Source organism: Lissotriton helveticus, chromosome 5_1 (genome assembly GCF_964261635.1).
Source record: "Lissotriton helveticus chromosome 5_1, aLisHel1.1, whole genome shotgun sequence".
Taxonomy (NCBI): Eukaryota; Metazoa; Chordata; class Amphibia; order Caudata; family Salamandridae; genus Lissotriton; species Lissotriton helveticus.
In genome coordinates, this window is record NC_136065.1 from 321,069,289 (window position 1) to 321,090,236 (window position 20,948).

Below are 20,948 nucleotides of genomic sequence, written 5' to 3' on the forward strand. Positions count from 1 at the left end.
CTCTTCGTTCATAGCCCCGCCTCCTCGTGGAGGACCAGCTTCTCGACCCTCCCCTCTTCTCGGCACAATTAGACCCGAGAAGCTGCACGCCGATCTGATTTGTCGGCAGCAAGATCTTTATGCAGGAGCACCCGTCACTTAACAGAAAGAAGTCATTAATATCAGTGTCCAGTATCCCAAGTCACCTTTCTAGAGGTATCCTGTGAAACCACCAATGAAGTCGCTAAGCTACAAAAATCGGTAAAGCACCCTTTTTGAAGACTGGACTCCTTACGAAAACTGGACGTCCTATTTTTTAAGAGTGGAGAGTTTGGGGAATAGTACATTTATGGCATGCTTATAACCGATTGACTAAGATTTGCCAATGAGCACTTCTGTTTCCTTACTGTGAACGGGGCGGGGCAGTACAGGTCTGTTGCTAAAAGGAAAGACATTCTGCTGGACTTTGTCTGCTGCCGATTACCAATGAGAGCTTTACAGGTATGGACGTTTGGAGTCGTCCGCCCACACACGATAGGGGTGGCGGCCATGTTTATATGGTATGCTCGGATGTGCACGATAGGAAACGCCATACATCAAGCATGTTTTCAGGAAATCGTGGGGGGGGGCGGGGGAGTATGATGCCCAATTATTATTTTCTTCAAAGGTTATTTTCTGTACGAAATCAAAAATATTTGACGTGTTGGCTATTATTTTACTTGCCGACTATTTTAACAATAATTGAAATGCTTTATTTACCTAATATTTTAAAATTATTTCTGACGGTTAAGAGCAGGGAACGGATAACAAATATTTCTAAACACCTCTTTCAGCGATCAGTTTCAACAGCACGGGTCTACACAGACTCGGTAGTCCTATTTTTGTTTCTGCTGTCATGCCTCCTTGCTCCATCCCCAGCCATCGTAGAAGAAATGTTAACAAGATCAGGGTCTGTATAAGAAGCTGGAGTCAAGACGCAAGATCACTTTGGGGGTAAGGACTCTGGAAGGACTGTGCTCTAAACAGAGATTCCTAGTGTTGGTAGTTTCATTAGCAAACTGCAGAGGTTGGGACAGACAATAGAACAGAGGAAGGATTTTCTAGCTCCGGCAGGCAGTCATTGAATTGGAGCAAGTGAGAGGCGTCACTAGCTTTGGTCACCAGAATGGATAGAATGCATATGAAGCAGAGGTTATATGAATTACCCGTGTGTATATGCCTCGAATGAGCTGCGGTCTGAAGGGTCGTATTCCCATACATGCTAACATTTTAGAAGACGAAAGGGGGCGATTTAAAAATAATAATTGGGAGAATGTATTACTCCCATTAACTGCTATGGAGGCCTGAATCGGGTATATTGACACGCATGATGCTGCAGGTTAGGATATAAAAAATATAAAAATATGTTTTTTTCCTTGTACGGCGAAAACGCTTTGGTAGGCAGAGAGAGTTTGACAGCTATGTTGTACTCTGGTAAGGTGACTAGATTTTCAGAACCTAATAAAACCGGGACAGCCATTGACATAGAAAAAGGACACAATGTTTACACTGGTCAACATTTAGTCCGATTTCTATGTCAATGGCTATGTGTGTGTGTGTATAAATATATATATATATATATATAGTATGTTTATATGTTTGTGTTCAGGAGAGCCATATGGAACACACCACAGCAAAGCCAAACAAGGCTTTGATTTTCATGCTACATAGGTGTGTGCACACCTCGGTAGCATAACAATTAAAGACTTCCTTGGCCATGCTGGGGTGTGTTGCAGGGGGACCTGTGTGTTTATGGCCTCTTCAGTGGTTGATATTCCCCCGCCCAATTAAATCCTCCTATGTTGACTGATTAAGTCAGGCAGAACAGTAGGAGACTCTTTCAATTAAAACTCTGTCCCTGGTGTCACGAGAGGGCCGTGTGAATGTGAGCTTTCACAGCACAGTGGTAAATATGCATGCACACCCGACCATCTCTCAAAACCTGTACATTTATTCATTTTTACAATACGTGTTAGGACGCCGGGACAGTCATCAAAAATACGGAACGGTCCGGGCAAATTCGGGACATTTGGTCACCCTAACTACTGGCAGTGTGCCAGTGCATACTCCGAGTCACACAAGTCCAGTCCATGTTGGCTGAAGCCTGCAGAGGAATTGGGGTTTTGCAGGAATCGGAAGGCAGGAGACTAGTTTTGAAATCTGTAGTCTCCCAACTGAATCGGGGGAGTTGGCCTGTATGCATTACACAGAGGCTACCAACAAAAGGAGATGGAAAACTTGGGTTGCCACGTCCATCCTGGGCATGCTGCACAAGGACTAGTGTTAACGCATGCTTAGCAACCTTTTCAGTTTCCAAAGAGTTTGAGACTAATTGACTTTATAGGGTGATTGCTTTGAGATCAAATGAGATAAATTATTTTTCTGTAGGGAGAGACTAGCTCGCCTACCCTGTTTTCTTCCTATTTATATAGGGCATTTCAATATTTGCATTATGTTAATGTGTGTAATTTTCATGTCTTGTGTGAGATGACTCGATTGCCACTTTATTGCAATTTGTTTTACTCAAAGCAGAGAAACAGCCCCCAGTGTCGAACCGGCCTACAATGCAATTAGGCAGTGCCCAATAGGCTGGTCTCACTTGTCAGTGTGTGAGCTGTTTTTTTTAGCAGTTTGTGGGCCTGTTTTATGGCCAATTGGGCTGTTTTTAGGTCGAGCCTAGACAGCGCGTGCTCTGTCGAGACATGCTATATCTGGTCTAGAGGTTTCAAGCATGCCCAATGTTTTTCATTCGTTCTTGTGTGTCAGAAATCCTTGCTTTTAAGTGGTGATTTGGTTACATTTGTCCCGCCTTTTGTTGTTTTGTTCTGTCCATTTCCCATGGACACTGGCTTTATTACATGTTGTGTTACTCTTCTGGGCATTTAATTTATTTTCGGTGCACTTTTCTTTTCGTTTGCATCAGCTCGCACACAGCTGATGGCTTAAGTTTACAAACACACACTGCTTTGTTCTGGACCACAGACGCCCAAGGCATTGGAAAAGTGCTGGCAGGTGGAAGACAACACCTAAGGAAAATGTAAAATAAAATGGAAACCCAGGAAAAGGTATCTCTGATTTATAGCCAGAAAAGAAATGGCCTGGGAGAAAAGAGTAAGCCGTGGGGACCACGGCTATCTGGTTATGCTACCACTTCACGTAACAGTTATAATGTTGAAATATATTCAGAAGCAAACAACAGGACACTAAAGATGGCTAAAATGAAATAATTATAAAAGGTTTTCCACTTCCGAAAAATAAGGATAATGGTTTTAACACTAGGTAAAAAAACAGTCAAAGGGAAGCTGATTAAACTACAGTTGCCTATATTTCTTACAAAAAACACTATTGTTTTTTCTGCATTGGACTTTGCTAATTGTTCAATACTCTGAACAGTTAAGGGATTGGCTTGAGCCCGACCGAGATGGCCGCTCTGTGAGTGCTCTCCGCCAAACCAACTGCTAGATCTCCATTAAATCCGGCATTCGCTGTTTCAAAACTGAGCACCGACAGGCAGGAACGCCTACAGAAACAGCGCATACTTGAGTGTGGGCCGTCCTGGTCGAACTTCAGGCGCTATTGAAGGGAGGAGGCGAGAGCAGCAGCCGTGACCTCGTCTCAACATGGCGCCGGACGTATTCCTGCACCCGAGGTGCGCTTGAGGATCTGGATCCCCTGAGCGACGGTGCATCGGATCCCCACTGGGCATAAAGAACGGAGACGCGCTGGCCGCTAACCTACACCAGAGCTCACGTTGAGGCCGGGAACCCCCCCAGAGAACGGTGAACCCGCACTGTCTGCCCAGGCAGGTGCACACAGGCACCTGCGTGTTTGCGCTGAGTCGGCGGCGGACACAGCAGACCGAGTGAGCCCCCCAGGATACGCCGCAACGCGGGGTGCCGGCATCAGAGGGTGGAGTGGCACCCAACAAGCAGCCAGCATCAATGTCAGGAATAGCCCCCACAGAAAGCATGGCAACCCACTCCTGCAAGGCACATTCGTTCTTATGCAGCAGTGATAATAGGATTTGAGACCCACGATGCAGGGGTGTACCCATAAGGCCATCAGCTGAGACACATCAGAGAGGCATTGAGGTCTGCACCCACGAGGGTACAGCTAGAGGGAATCAAAACAACCAAATGTACTGGCGGTCCTAACATACAGGAAACAGCCCGCAACCCCGCTAGAGAGACCTCCTGGCTTCAAACAGGAGGGGTTTTCAACACGATGGGGCGTTATTAAGACCCGGGGCAGAACAATCAAATTTATAAATATATCGTTGCAATGAGCCGCGACGGAGTGAAGGAGGAGACGGCTCCTCTGCAGGGGGAACTGAATCTGGGCCCATCCCTCATGAATGTTATGTGGGCGATAGCAGGCCTGAAGGGCACCCTCAAGCCTAAATTAGACTCAGTTACTGAAGAGGTGAACCTACTCAGGGCTGACCTATGAAAATTGGAGGACAAAACATCCGCAGCTGAAACAAACATTGGAACTCTGCAAAGCAAGATTAAACACCTTGAAGAACAGGTTGCCGCCCTTACTAAACAAAATGTGGACATCATGACCCGTCTGGAGGATCAGGAGGGTAGGGCATGGCACCGCAACATCCGCGTTGTGGGAGTGCCAGAAGGGGCAGAGGGACAGTCAGTGGACCTTTTCGAGGAGCACCTGATCACCCACGCCCTCAAGCCAACAAGACTCTCCAACTTCTTTACAGTGGAGCTGGGCCCATCGTGAGCTGGGCACACGCCCCGGTGTGCCTCCGCGTACTATAGTGGCCCACATCTTAAACTTCCTGGATAGAGATGCTATCCTGCATGCTGCTCGAACCCGGGGAGATATTCAGTTTGAAAACACCACAATCCGGTTCTTTCCACACTTTACACTGCAGGTACACCGCCAAAGCAGGGCATTTGACTCTGTTAAAAGGACCCACCAAGAACGAAATGTGAAGTATATGATGATGTACTCCACAAAACTTAGTGTTGCCCGATGAGAAGTCGCACTTCTTCACCTCTCCTGAGGCAGCGTGGGACTGGTTGGAGGGATGGCAGGTTGCTGGGCGAAAAAAGAACCAAGCACAATCACTGGTGCGAAAAGACCAGTAGCATAAGAATCGGGGCCTGCCTTCCAAGCCAGACAAAGCCAATGAATGTGGTTCAGATAAGTGACATTTGGGGTCCAGGGGACATTGTAGAGGGGCCTGAAGTAATGGGTCCCCATGCTCCGAGTAGCCTTGAGAGTGGGACAGGGGGCACAGCCCGTGCTAACTAGATAATACACATCTGCGCGTGGCCGAGGGGCTGATCTGTTTTGACGCGCCTTGTCCCTAATATTAATCCTTAGAAGGTGCTTGAGCATGTTAATGGGGGATCATTAATGGGTCCAAACTGTGCTCCGGAACTTCCAAGCAGTTGGTGCTCTCTAACCCCGCTAATTGTAACTTTGTCATCACGTTTTTGTTTGGGCGACAGGCACTCTGCATGTTGGTGTGGTGGGGGGTTATAACTCACCTAGCAGGGATACAGGGAGGGGGAGTTCAGGAGTCCACGTTGTAAGTTTGTTGTTTTGAGGCTCATAGCTTTAATAGTCAACCGTGTACACATGAAGGGCTCAGGGTCAGCACAAAATGCACCAGAGGTCTGCTGTACAATTGGGAAAGTAAATGGTCTTGGGAACAAGATCAAACGGACTCTGGTGCTTGAATACATTAAACGTCATGTTCCAGAAGTAGTCATGCTCCACAAGACATATATAAAGGGAAGTCATTATAAGGCCCTAGATCGCTTTGGCTACAAACTAGTGGCCCATTTGGGATACACGGGTGGTTCTAGAGGGGTAGGGATCCAGGTGCGCAACTCCTTTCCCCTCACGATTCATAAGATACTAAGGGATGATGCAGGCTGCGGGATAGCCCTTGGGGGCAGTTGGGATGGGCGTCACTTGACTCTGTTCTGCATATGTGCCACCCAGATTACACTTGATCATGCTTCCCAAAATGTGTGCGCTACTGCTTGAGCTCCCACTAGGTCACAGGGGTCTCCAACCGGTCGATCGCGAGCTACAAATAGCTCTCTCACACCCTGCTAGTAGCTCGCGGCCCAACTTCAACTTTTGTACCCTATCGACATCGTCTTGTTTGGTTTTGAGGCCTTTTGAGGTCTATGCTTCTCTGCAGCTATACGAGCCGCTCACACTGTCTATTTGAGCCTATCCAGGACGGGGCGAAGGGGCGGACGTTGGGCCAGCATGAGATGCCTTAGCAAGACCACGGAGAACCACGAAGCCTGCCTTCTGCAGCCCTGAATCGCACTATGACAGCCGTCGCACATACCAAACAACTTGTTATAATAACCTCTAACCGTGTAACAATCTAATGCATATTAGTGATATATGCACGTCCGTGCAAAGACCGCATGTTTGTGGCACTCGGCAGGGCTAAGCTGAGTAATTAAAACTCTCCCGGTAAAGTCCGTTCTTCTTCCCCTGCCTGCAAGTGGAAGGCTGAGGTATTTTTCTTGCGCCTGGGATGAATCCGACAGACTCTCTGCCCACTGAAGAGCACTGGGCAAGCGACCCCCCCCTTTGCTTGCCGTAATTTGTTGTCACCCACGTGCGCTGTGCAAACTCTATGTTGCCTTCCCCAGCAGTGGCTCTGATCGTCCTGAAGCAAGAAAGCGCCGAGGAGAGGCAGGGAACACGCTCCACAAGAATGCCCCAAACAGGCTGAAAGAACCTGACCTCTGGCTTTTATGTAGACAGGCATGCTGAAGTCCTGTCCTTGGCGGTCCTGGTGATTTAAAGCTCAAAGGCAAGTCCCTTCTCCCCTGCAGCAGAAAGCCTCGGCACAGAACTATATGGGAGCAGCCACCAAAGTAATCAAATCCGGTTGTAAGTGCGCTCGTCACTTTACTCCTCCTGTTGTCAATGTGCTTATAAAGCACATGCTCAAACACGCAGCTTTAATAATAAACTTTTATAAAACTGCGCGCTTCGTTACGGGGTGCACGGACATTATTTGGAAAGACACATATTTCCCTTTCACAATGGTGTTTTTCCATTAACATATTTAAAAGTCAAATATTCTGGAAACAACATATGTTTCCTTCAATCTTTTATCTTGCTGATATCGGGTTTCATTAAAATAAGATACCGCATATGTTCGGTAAACATTATGTGAAGAATATACTTTTTAAAGAGTAAGCGATATGAAGAGTAAGGGAGCAGTGACTAGAATAATCCTGATAATCTCGAGTTTGAAAGTGCAAACCTTTTTGTAATTGTTTGTGTTTCAATCTCCCCACAATTAAAAGAACACTAATATTGTTTTGAAAAATGGGTAATTTCTGACATTCCAAACTTTGGTATCCTGATAACAAAGTGTCACTCAAAGTGTCAGACATAATACTTTGAGATGTCACACATAAAACGTATAAAAATATTAGTCATAAACAAACGGGAACCTTGGCAGCTATGGCTATGATCCTGCATGATTTGGCGGCTGGAGCCACAGCCTTGAATGCACAACTGGCTCTACATCCCGCAGCACAGGAGATGCAGCGCTTGCCACCTTAGGCACAACCAGACAGGCATCAGGATTGTGGTCAAGAAGTTTTTTTAAAAAGATGTCTGTGCATGGCGTTATTCAAGGCATCTAAAACGGGAGCAGTTCTCTATTTATTAAAAAAATCCATTAGAAACACTCTTAATTTATTCAATAAATAAAAGCAGAGCTGCACAGGCATATTTTTCTTTTAAATAATGTCCCTTGCACGTTGTTCCTGGCCACAAAACGAAACCAAGAACATAATTTTGCATGTTTTTTCATTACATTTAATGAAATAATGCGAGAATTATAAAATTAAGTTCCTGGCTCCGGATGGTGCCCAGAGAAAACTTCCAAGAGAGGCTTTATTTGAAAACACATATCTGTAAAACTATGCTTTTAATTTTCAGATATCATGGGAGAAATTTCAAATGGAGTGTTAATGTTATGGTACAATGGAACATAAGGCGTAACATTTCACTTTCAATTGATCCCATTTGAAAAAAAGTACCTCATCCTTGCATTGGCCATATTTTTCCTTTATAAATTAGGCCAATACATTTACAGGAAGAGCTGAGCATGGGACAAGCTTAGGTCTGTGGCCCCTTCCTTGCATGAGCAAAGATTTGAAAATAGTGTAAATAGTGACACAAAAGTCATTAAAAATATGATGGAATGTGTTGGAAAATCGCCATGTTTATTTCTCCTACAGCATTTCATATGAACAAAATATTATCTCACTACATTTAGAGGCATTTTTAGAAGTAATAGCTTTTGATCATGAAACACTCATGGTCTCCCACCGTTCCTGATGACAAAGCTATAGTAATGAACTAAGTGGCAAGCCATGTGCACCATCCATGTCGAATAGGTTACTACTACGTGGAACAAATGTATAGTCTGTTAGGAGAGAATTTTGTACTGTGCACACCCTGAACTCAGGCATTTCAAAGTCCCCTTGTGTGATAATGTAGACTAGAGAAAGGAGGGAAGATAAATAAAATATTGCAGCATTTATATAGTGCTTACAACCCTTATGTGGTGCACTGAAGCACTTACATGGTCAGCAAGCTAATCCTGAGTGGTTGGAAGGTGTTGTTTTTATTTTGTATTCCTATGTGGAAAGTCTTTCCATGTTGTGCGTGATCACCATCAACGTGCAATTACGGAGTTATGGAACATAGTAGTGTGGCGGATGAAAAGGTGTGAGACAAAGATGTGCAGTTTATGGTTTTTAGTATGCTGACCGGTTTGAACACCACTGCAGGTCTGTATGATGATAGTAGCCTTCTTAGCTGGTAACTACAGAGTTCAGGAGCACACAATTTGTTGAAGAGGGAAGTCAGTACTAATCCCAGGCTCTCTGGTTTTGTACACAGAGCCACACACACACAGAGCCACACACACACAGAGCCACACACACAGAGCACACTAAATGGGTATCTCTTTATCCCTAGTCAATGAAGTTGGGCGTGGGGGGACTTGGGGAATAATGTTCAAGTTGTATTGCCTTTAGTAGCTCACGATGATTTTCACAGATCAGAAGTGGCTCTCACTACAGAAAAGGTTGGAGCCCCCTGCACTAGGAGTTCTCCTGCCGACCTCTCCGAAGAGGAATTGGCCTTGGCGTTGAAACCCCTCTGATCTCGGAAAGCTGTGGGCCCTAACGGCCTCCCGGATGAGTTGTTTAAAGGCATGGCTTCTAGAATTACTCGCCCCCTATTGGACATGCTTGAAGAGGCCAGACAATTAGGTACATTGCCTATAGACCAACGCCTAGCCACAATTGTGGTGATACGGAAAGCGGGGAAACCTCCAGAAAGTTGTAGTTTGTACCACCCAATCTCCCTCTTGAACGTCAAGGCGTAGGTACTAGCCAAGGCTCTGCCAACAGACTGATGGCAGTCCTAAAGACTCTTATTCATGTGGATCAGTCAGGTTTCATTCCACGCAGGAGTACCCGTCACAACCTACGGCATCTATACGGCGTCCTGCACATGACGGCCGCCCTTACATCCCCACAATCGTCATTGATGGCACTAGATGCCTCCATGGCTTATGATAGTATAGAGTGGGAATATCTATTCACTGTCCTAGCCAGGCTGGGCTTCCGCCCGCAGTTTTGCAAATGGGTTTGTCTGTTATATCGTGACCCGCTCACACAAGTGAGGAGAATGGGACGTTATCCCATTGGTTAGCACTGGGGAGTGGAACTAGACTGCGCTGCCCCCTGTCACCACTACTGGTTGCGGTGGCGGTGGAGCCACTTGTGCACTGGATTAGAAAAGACCCGAGGATTTTGGGTGTTCAGGCACCGGGAGGGTGGGAAGAGCGCATATCGGTTTATGCCGATGATATACTTCTATATTTATCAAGACCCTATTTTTCCATCGCTCAGATCCTCCACATCTTCGATCTGTTTGGCAGCTACTCAGGGTTTGTTATAAACTGGACCAAATCTATAGTTATGCCCCTCTCTGGACTCCCTCCGAGGCTGCCATCTGGTTGCGGGGTCCCAGTGGTAGAGGAAGGATTTAAGTATCTTGTTCTGTACATATTTTGAGATCCTCAGTCATTCCTACAAGCAAATCTCTATCCAACACTGCAGAGATATCAGGTGGACGCGGGGCGCTGGCGCACACTCCCCCTGATGCTGATGGGTAGGGTGGCGCTGTATAAAATACACTGTGCCCTTTTTATGTCCTACAGAACACACCCTACTCGGTGCCAGCCGTCTTTTTTAAGTAGATAGTCCAGGAACTCTGCAGCTTAATCTGGCAGGGGGGGGGGACACCTAGAATAGCCTTGAAGAAGCTTGAAGAAGCTACAGAGAGGAGTCTACGACGGCGGTCTTGCGGTCTCTGATGCCAGGCTATATTACCGGGTCTCACAGCTGATGTTATCAACAAACGGATATATACTGAAAGAGATGAACCAGCGTATAGAATGGATAGGAAGGCTATGCCCAATGGGAACCATGAGGCCCTGCTATATGCCCAGGGTAACATGCAGGCTCTACCGGCCCATACAACAGCTGTCCTACAGTGCTGGTTTGCAGCTAATAAATACTTAGGGTGACATCGCCGCCTGACGGCGATGACACCACTGTGGGTGGGTGACCTGCTGGGGGAGGTGAACATGGAGGGGTGTGTGGGATGGAGATCCTTGGGTATCGATCATCTCAGCAACATATGGAGGGGTACAGCGACGCTATAGTTTGAAGACTTACAAACCACAAACAGCCATACGCACCCACCCACACAGAGCCACCCACACAGAGCCACACACAGAGCCACACACACACACAGAACCACACACACACAGAGCCACACACACACAGAGCCACACACACACAGAGCCACACACACACAGAGCCACACACACACAGAGCCACACACACACAGAGCCACACACACACAGAGCCACACACACACAGAGCCACACACACACAGAGCCACACACACACAGAGCCACACACACACAGAGCCACACACACACAGAGCCACACACACACACAGCCACACACACACAGAGCCACACACACACAGAGCCACACACACACAGAGCCACACACACACAGAGCCACACACACAGAGCCACACACACAGAGCCACACACACAGAGCCCCCCACACACACAGAGCCCCACACACACACAGAGCCCCACACACACACAGAGCCCCACACACACACAGAGCCCCACACACACACACACAGAGCCCCACACACACACAGAGCCCCACACACACACAGAGCCCCACACACACACAGAGCCACACACACACAGAGCCACACACACACACAGAGCCACACACACACACAGAGCCACACACACACACAGAGCCACACACACACACAGAGCCACACACACACACAGAGCCACACACACACACAGAGCCACACACACACACAGAGCCACACACACACACAGAGCCACACACACAGAGCCACACACACACAGAGCCACACACACATACACAGAGCCACACACACACACACAGCCACACACACAGAGAGCCACACACACAGAGAGCCACACACACAGAGAGCCACACACACAGAGAGCCACACACACAGAGAGCCACACACACAGAGAGCCACACACACACAGAGCCACACACACAGAGAGCCACACACACAGAGACACACACACAGAGCCACACTCACACACACAGAGCCACACTCACACACACACACAGAGCCACACACAGCCACACACAGAGCCACACACACACACAGAGCCACACACACAGAGCCACACACACACACAGAGATGTGGGCAGTAAGGTATGCTAATCTCGCTAGTTTTATGTAGCTCCCCTTTTGGATATATATATACACACACACACACACACACAAACACATACGAAAGATCGTCCAATTATTAAGAGATGAAGCAGGTTTAGGTGGTGCTTCGGTAGCGACGCTTCTGTGCTGTACGCAATCCAAATAATGCCGGTTATAATAAAGGAAAGTTTCGGTAAATAGGAGAACTAAAGATAATTATAGGGGCTGTGAAAATAATCTTTAAAATCACCACAAGTATACAATATCCACATGCACGTGAAAGCAACGGAAATGGGTAATTAGATAATGTGATTACACCGAAAGCTATGCGGAAAAAAGTTCATCCAGAAAGGAGATAGCATCTCCTTCTATTAACGAGTCCATGATGTCAGTTTCCATTAAGATCTGAACTCAGGAAACCAACTGTCAACATTTCTTGTGCTTTGCAACCTAACAACTCGTATATGCCATATCAATACATTGATATTTTCAAATAATTAAGAATTCATAAACGTGCCACTTTTACGGTTATTTCTCTGAACGGTCCTACAAAGACGACTGTCGGATGGGAAGCTCGCTTTAGTCCGAGTGCTGAAAGAGGTACGTGGCCCTTGGCCTACGAGCTGTGGCAGCAGGTCTTTCGGCGAGGCGTGCACGTAGAAGCCTCGCTCATCTTTGGGGACCCGGCAGTGACCGGATCAGAAGCACGTATGGATGTGTGAGAGTGAGAAGTCAAAAGGCGCCCAACAATGGCGGTTCGGGATGAGTGAATAGAAGAGTGCAAGAAAGTAAGCGTCACCAGTTCCAGAACCCGCCACAACTGCTGTGGGAGGGCTGGCGGGGCTGTGCGATCGTAGTGATGAAGAGGTGCGGGCGCTGCGCACATGGACCCACTGCTCCTGCCACCGGCGCCAAAGCAAGAGAATCGCCCAGGCCCCAGATGCAGCCCTTTGTACTCTGGGACGTGGCGCACTTCCGCCCGACGTGGGGCACGCCGGGGCGTGGAGTCCAGCACCAGGACCGGCGGACGGGGATGTAGAGGGGCACCGGAGGACCTAACCGAAGGGCGTGGAGCACATGTACCGCGGCTGCAGTCAGCTGACCCTCATCTGCAGGGTTCCAGCTCCATCTTGGATTTCTGTGAAAACAATACAAAAACGTTGCCCCTATGCACAATTTCACGTCTATATTTTAATGTCCCAGCCTGTACAGAAAATAGAGAAGCACTTACGGACGGTATTTTATCCCCTTTAGCAGACATACTTTAACAAGCGCTCGAGTGCTCGCCATTTGCTCTAAGCCCCGCCCTTTTCAGACTGGGGGGTGGGGGGGGGCGTGTTTTTTCCTGAAGACGTCATGGATAGAAAGGACAGCAAAAAACACGCCCCTCAATCCAAAACGGACGGGGCTTAAAGTGACGGACACAGCTCTGCAGTTTAGGAAGCCAGCCAATGGAGAAAAGCTAGCTCGTTTACCTCCCTACTAGAAGACATAAGATTTCGCCAGCGAGACTGCGCATGTGCAGCCTACGCTAGCCGAGACCTAAAAAGGAAAAACCATCCCCTCCTAGAGGATAGTCTACTGGCAGATCCCATACTGGACAAGGCGATTTTGATAATATATAAAAAAAACGAATCTTATAATATGCCGGATCCCCTGACACTCCTGCGTGCAGCTTGGAACTCAAAGGTGGGCACTTTTGAAGATGAAGAGTGGACCGATGTATTGCAGGGGCCTAGAGAAATAGCAATCCGGTCTAAATTTTGGCTGCTACAGCTCAGAATACTGCATCGTTTGTACTATCCTCGCACACTACTATACAAATGGGGCAAAGTACAGTCCGCAGACTGCATAAGAGGATGCCAAGCTGAAGGATCATCCTTTCATATACTTTGGGAATGCCCAGTGGTCGCGCTCTATTGTCAGGGAGCGGTGGCGATAATGACCAGGGTAACTGGATTAGAAATACCTATGGAGGCCAAGGGTCTCCTACTGATAATCATGGATGAAGAAGACTGGCCTAGGTACATGAGAATCTGGCTCACCCTCTCAGCCGGAGTGGCCAAGCGTAACTGTTAGAAGGTGGTTCTGACACTATGGGCCGCCCGGATTTTTCGCTTTTTGAGCACCTAATTGTTGAGCTTTTACTGTGGGGGAGCCTCATAATCTGGGACTCACCCACAGTGAACTCATAATGAAGGAGACTGCATGGAGATTTTACTGGTGTCCGCCTGGCTTGACCAGGCCGCTGCGCAGCAGCTGGAGTATGGGACACCGTGCTGGTTACATGCAGACACAGGTGTACATGCGTGTGCACACGTGTAGGGGCTGCGCAGGGGAGATTCCTAGCGTGCGCAGTCCAGGAGCAGCTACAGAGGAAATGGCGTGACCAGCTTATGCAGAATTGGGTGGTGACATGGAATAGGCTTTATATCCTGGGAAGGACCATGCCAGGGAAAGTCAGTGTGTTTTACTGTGTTTTTACTTCATTATTTCCCTATGGGGATGTGGGGCCCATGCCTAAAATGACTTCCACAAAGCCTACAGATTCCACACACGCACGAATGTCCAGTGTAGCAGATGTGAAAATGAGTATTCTGCAAAGTCCACAGTCATATTTGTACTGCTTTTGGGTCGTCCAGAAAGGTCATATTTCCCTGAGTCCCTGGCTGGGGTCTGGCCATGGCAGGTTAGATTAATGACCTTTCTTCCCAGAGCAAGATCTTCCCTCCAAGGAGAAAAGATAGGTGGAGCTAAAGCCAATCCATCAACTGCTGTCGATAGGGTGCCAGGCACCAGTTTGCACCGAGGAGAGAAGGCAGTGAAGGGGGAAGGAGTTGGGTTTCAGAGGCCATGTGGCCAGAGACACTGGACGACTCCATTTTGAACTACCCAGAGGCTGGACAAGAAGGAGGGAGGGGGCAGGGAAGTGATGTGTCGCTGTGTGATAGGACACACAGAGACTTTCTGCCAGCCCCCTACTCAACTTTTAAAAAGTACTTGCACAGGAGGAGACGCTCTCTCTGGGGTGTGGTCTGCGGAGGCGAAAGGTGCTGGAGCCTGGTGCAATGGGCAGTTGGAAGGAGGAAACCCCTGACTGCCCCCCAGGCCCCTAACAGCGCCAGAAGAAGAGCCCAGGATCGTGGCGCAGAAGAGAGGGCCTCTGCGCAGAGAGAAGAGAGGCGCAGGGAGCCCGTGAAAACCGCTCCCTGCAGAATGCACCCTCTTGGAGACCCGGAGGACGGAGGAGCGTGCTCCCAGTGGCTGGGGGACGCCACCAGGAGCGAGAAGACGCGAAAATGGGGCAAATCGGACTCCAGGGGGCCGAGATATGCCCCCGAGAAGGTAGGCGACCTTTGACCCCGCCTTGGACCGACGACGAAGCGCGTGGGGCTCCGCCGCCGGTCGCAATCATGCCCCCGGGGTGGGTCAGGTCCCGGGGGCTGCCCCCGCCAAGAAGTAAAGCCGGGGTGCGCCGTCGCGCCCCCCGTGAAGATGCCCCCACGGGGTGCCAGGAGCCCACCCTGGCCCCCGCCGAAACCTGCGCCGGGGAGCGCCGTCGCGCTCCCCCTGAAGCGGTGCGGGAAGAGGGACCCGGGAGCCCAACTCCGGGCCCCGTGTGAGGAGGCGGGGGCGGGAGGCGCCGTCGCGCACCCCGCAAAGAAGAGGAGAGGAGGGGCCCGGGACCCCATCCCCGGGCCCGAGGCGCCTGGGTGAGGGGGAGCGCCGTCGCGCCCCCCCCCCCCCGTGCGAGTCCGGGGGCCCGGGTCCCCATCCCCGGGCCCCGATGTCAGAAGGAAGGAGGGGGGAGTGCTGCATCACTCCCCTGAGGCCAGCGGGAGCCGCGCTGGTCTTCGTGTCTGCCGCCGGAGCGGGCAGACGGGAACAGAAGGGATCGGCCGGCTCCCGCGGCAGCACGGAAGAGTGCTGGCCGCGTGGGGAGCCGGCGGGGGCAGCTGGGGGTGGGCTCCCCCGGCTGCCCTCCAACAAAGGAGGATCGCGGGGGTCCCGGGGGACCGGGCCCCCAGGAAAGACCATCGGTGGTGCAAGGGGCCCGGGTGGGACCGGGCCCCAGAAAAGAAGAGGAGCCGCCGGGGGTGGGCTCCCCTAGTCGTAGGTGCATCCCTGGGGGTCCGGGTGGGACCGGGCCCCCCCCAATGAGGCCAGGAAAAGCGGCGAAGCGCCAGCGCGGCTCTCCCCGGAGCAGCGGGAGAGCCGCTCATCTAATATGCGGCCCAGCCCATAATGCCTTGCAGGCCAGGACCGGCCTGCAAGGGCTAACAGCGTGTTCTTTGCCTGTGGGGGCCCCAGGAGGGCAGGGTCACCCCTACACGAGTGTAAAGGTGCCGGGGGAGCTGCAGGAGCTACACAGTCTCCCCCAGCGCAAAGATGACGAGTCACCCTAGGTGTCCTGGGGATTTGAGAAGAATAACCCCTCCAGGGCTCAACTGGCAGTTAACACTCTCTGGGCTGGAACTTTTGTTCTTCAGCTGAGGGTGTTTTGACAATTGCATCAAGGAGTGGAGAGCTGAGATGGAGGATGTCAAGAAAGGCATCCCCTGGAGGTGAAGAGGTGTAATTGCACTGAACTGCGATTATTAATGGTTATTTCTTGTAGAGGGACTGACTTTCACTTGGTTAATGTGAGGTGCTGGTGCAAGGTGATGCCTTATGAAAAATAGATTTGAGTGGCTAGACATTCCTGCTAGGGTGTCTGACTGTAGATACTTAAACCTGTGATTTTATCTGTGATGCCTTTAGGGGCTGTAATTGCAATGCATTCTAATGATTTCCAAATGTGCTGAGTACTGTCATTCTAAAGTGTGCCTAAACATGTATTCTTGCTGCTGCGCTTAGGTGAAGACCCCAGAATGTTAGCCCTTAAGATGAAGAGGTGAATAGTGTATGGTCGGTAGGAGATGCTCAGTCAGGGTCATGTGTCACTAAGGCAGGTGTAGCCTGTTTAATGCTTGTGGAGGTAATGGGGGGGTCGCCATTGGGATGGCGCCAGTGCGCAGGGCCCTCGCTCCAGGTTAAGACCAATTCACTGCATTGGGGGCAAGATGATGTGCATACATGGGAGTGGTGGTACTAGACCCCACCCCCCTGCGGGAGGGGTGGAGATGTTATGCAATGTCACCAAGTAATTCCATCAGCTTATGTTTATTTGTAAATTGGTGCATAGTATTGAGTGGTGTGTGTGTTTAATAAATGTACTCTTACTTTTATAAAGCAAAGTACAGACTGGACAATCAATTATTGAGTATTATTTTTGCGCACCTGAAAATGGCGATTACTAGCCCACACCACCTCCCTTGAGTAAGCCTCAGACTGCTCTGCAACGCTACCCTCTGAGAGTCAGGCGCTGCCCTAGGGTGTTTGGTTCCCAGTGAAGGACAAATGTGTCATGTTATTTGTGCAGGCCTCACGGATACTGCCTCGTTTTCCAACAGTAACATAGCATGTAAATGGGGGTGATGCGTCCACCCAACTGTTACCAAATGGGAGGCAGACCTTGACTGGTGCGTCCAGGTGGTAAAAGTGATATACTATAGCGAAGGATGTAAGAAAAAATGTGGTCCCCCTGGGAGACATATAGAAACTTAGAAGGGATAGTGCTAAGGTGCGAGGCAGGGGGAATAGGCGAAATCTGTGTAAAGTGGCAATCCCAAGTTTAAACTGTTTGTACTAACCATTGTTAAGGATGTGATAACCTGACAAAACTGGGGTGTACTTTAAATGTTGCGCTGGCTATAATGACACCAATGTATTGAAACAGTAAATTATGTGTGCTTGTAATGCATTGCAAGAGATATTATGAGGATGTTTAATAAAACGATTAAAAAAAAATACTCTGAACAGTTGAACGTGGTAAAAGACTGCATAGAATATTTTTTCTGCTAATTATTACTTTTTTTTATCTTGCAGTTCTCCAAAACATCCTGGATCGAGTGTCCAGAAACAAAGGAGAGTTTCAGTACAAAATACAGCTGAATCTGACCCCATCCCTTATTAAACATTAACATGGGAAACTCAAGAGGAACATACTTGCTGAGTGTTTTAGTGACATTCTGACGTGTTTTTAGATAAAATATGGCCACATATAAATTTCAGTATTGGGGGTATTTGTAGCTTTTTGCATTACAACCGCTCTGTGTTTTTTTTTACCATGACGTCCATGAAATGAACAAATGTTTTTTTTATTAAAAAAGTGTGTGTGTCGCTTGAGCATTGGGGTGTATTCCTCAGAGACTTGGATCTTATTGAAGGCATTGGGAGTCATAATTGAAAACAATCAGCATTTGCACTAGCACGTGGGTAACCTAAAGAATAAGTGAACCATGAATTTCCTGCGTTTTTTCTGTCGCCACAAAACGACATTAGCTCTGGGTGCTGTAGCTATATTTGTGACCGCTTTGCTATACCTTGCCAAGTGTGCATCAGAAGATCTAACTGGGCCAGGAAGTCCTCATCGTATTTCTGCTCACCATCGCGATGGCGGTGACCATCACTCTCTTTCTCTGCAGTCCGCCTTCCTGGCTGTGGTCATTGCCAGTGGACCCAAATATGCTGAACGCCGTGGTGTTATCCGCAGCACCTGGCTTTCAACATCCTCTGCTCCTGGACCACCTGATGTGTGGCGACGTTTTGCTATTGGCACAGCAGGGCTGTTAGCAGAGGACCGCCGGCAGCTGGAAGAAGAACAAATGCAGCATGGGGATCTCCTGCTCCTTCCAGAACTCCGTGACTCCTACGAGAACTTAACCACCAAAGTCCTTCAAGTCTACACTTGGCTCGACAAGAACCTGAACTTCAAATATGTCTTCAAAGCAGATGATGATACCTTTGCACGGCTTGATGTTATGCTGCAGGAACTGCGGGCCCAGGAGCCGCACCGTCTCTACTGGGGTTTCTTCTCCGGTCGAGGACGGGTGAAAGCTGGTGGAAAGTGGAAGGAGAGTACTTGGGTGCTGTGTGACTATTACTTGCCATATGCCCTTGGGGGTGGTTATGTGCTTTCTTGGGACCTGGTCCGCTACCTGGCTCTGAATCATGACTACTTTGGCCTGTGGCAGAATGAGGATGTCTCTCTGGGTGTGTGGCTGGCGCCCCTGGATTTGAAGCGGGTGCATGACCCCCGCTTTGACACGGAGTACAAATCTCGCGGTTGCAGCAACCAGTACCTTGTGAGTCACAAGCAGAGCCTGGAAGACATGCTGGAAAAGCACCGCAGCCTGGTGCAAGATGGAAGACTATGTAAGGAGGAGGTGCGACACAGACTTTCCTATGTGTATGATTGGGAAGTGCCACCTTCGCAGTGCTGCCAGAGAAAGGATGGTATTCCTTGAATTCCCCGACAGCCTGTCTGATCTTCCCCTCACTCAACTATAACTAGTAGGGTACTCTGAAAAATTCCAAGGTTGAACTTGCTTAGAGAACCTACTTTTGCATTCTCATTTCCACACTACCACAGGTTACTCGAAGAACATAAAATGGCTATATAGCACCAGTGAAAATGGTGCTGTTGTTGCTTCTCCCTCATTGTGGCATTAGTTGACTGCTGCTGTGTATGCATTATATTGGAATCTGTGATTCGGAAGTGCATAAACCTGGACAAAAGAGACGGCGCAGGCACTCGCACAGAGCGCCTTTACAAAATATTTATTATTGCACCCTGAAGCATTGTCCAACCAACAACTTGCTTCGCACTGACTATACATCTAATTCCTGTACTTATATTTCAATGGCAGCTACAAGTCAGTATACACTGTTTATTGTGATACCTGCAATCCAGGAAGAGAAATGTTTCATAATAATTTTTTGGAGATGCCACCTCCAGCAGTAGGTTTTCTTTTTCCTAAAAATGACCTTGCACGTATATATTTAATGTTATGTTTGCTTCTTGATATACTGGAACATATAATGTGTTATAAATTCGCGATCTGCGAACGCTACAGTAACTCTATACTACAATACTTCGTAATAGCTTTTCTATTTTTTGTGTACAACAGTCTTTAAAATGTTACTTTAAAATATTGTGTTTTTGTTTTGCTGATTATCACAGTAAGTTTTCAGGTAAAGTGAAAATCATGATATCCGTTTACTTATCTCAGTATTACTTAATCCTTCGCCGCCTCCTGCACTTCATCATGCTTCAGCACGTTCGCTTTCTTCTCGCACTAATCTTTCTTCCATTCTGCCTCATTTGCATGATCCTGAATGGTCTCACAGGGTTCCTGCCTATTTTACTGGCCCATTGCTTTCCTGCTAGATTTAGGCTATACAAAAAAATCTGTACATGCATACATATTTACCCTTACTTGCTTTAGCAAATATTGTCTTTCGGGCTCCTGAACAGGTAAGGAGCATTCTTGTAGGGAAAGTCCTTTATTTTCCATTGTATTTTAGGTGCATACAAAAGATGGTTAAATGTAGGCAGACTATTACATGTAAGTCAGTACTGGTAATAACAAGGCGAAATGGAATTCTGGCCTGACCTGGGCACGCATTTGACTGTTTTTAGCACTCCGTCCATCATCTTGACCTCTAGTAGGGACGGTCTTCAACAGGAAAAGGGGTGGCAGAAAAGCGTAAGATCGGAACTACTTTGAAGCACAAGTGGTTGGATGGCATCAAGTAGCATTTCAGGGCATTAAAAAGAGACAAGTAAGAAAATGTAGAGGTTAGTGATTAAGGGGAATGGCACTAGGTTGCAGGGTAGGGCAGATTAACCGAACAATATGACATCCCTGATCGTTGTGCTCTAGTTGGGCGATAGTGTGAACAGGATGAGATTGAAACCAGTGTTAAATTAGCATTGAGGTGTGGATCAGAGGCTCAAGTGTATTGCAGTATCATTGTGTGGCAGAATGTTTTCGACTTGCAAGGCAAGGAGGGGAAATGAGTGGGATGGGAAAAGAGTAAATGGAAGGTTCCTTCTTTCAAAACTGCAATGCTTGGTACTTTTTCACATCTGTGCCACTCCACTTATTGCACCTGCTTTTAGTCAACAGTCTGTAAATGACCCAGGACACGGATACCCTTTGCTGTGTTAAACCCACAGTACAGTATAATGTTACTTCTAAAGCACAAAAGCC

The 20,948-nt window shown here is 48.4% G+C and overlaps 1 protein-coding gene across 3 annotated transcripts; it reads left to right on the forward strand.

Annotated features, from left to right (window-relative positions):
• Nucleotides 1–87: 87 nt before the first annotated feature.
• Nucleotides 88–19,878, forward strand: B3GALT6 (beta-1,3-galactosyltransferase 6). 3 transcript variants are annotated; one of them, XM_078642374.1, is made up of 2 exons: nt 88–240; nt 17,779–19,878. In XM_078642374.1, exon 2 carries the CDS (start codon nt 18,192–18,194, stop codon nt 19,197–19,199), a length of 1,008 nt encoding a protein of 335 aa, XP_078498500.1. In that variant the 5' UTR covers nt 88–240; nt 17,779–18,191; the 3' UTR covers nt 19,200–19,878. The 3 variants fall into 3 exon arrangements, with proteins under 3 accessions (XP_078498500.1, XP_078498503.1, XP_078498502.1); XM_078642377.1 differs by lacking the exon at nt 88–240 and adding an exon at nt 254–480; XM_078642376.1 differs by lacking the exon at nt 88–240 and adding an exon at nt 818–972.
• Nucleotides 19,879–20,948: the final 1,070 nt, after the last annotated feature.

Coding starts and splice junctions, on each gene's coding strand:
- B3GALT6 (XM_078642374.1), top strand. CDS start 18,192: ATGAATTTCCTGCGTTTTTTCTGTCGCCACAAAACGACATTAGCTCTG.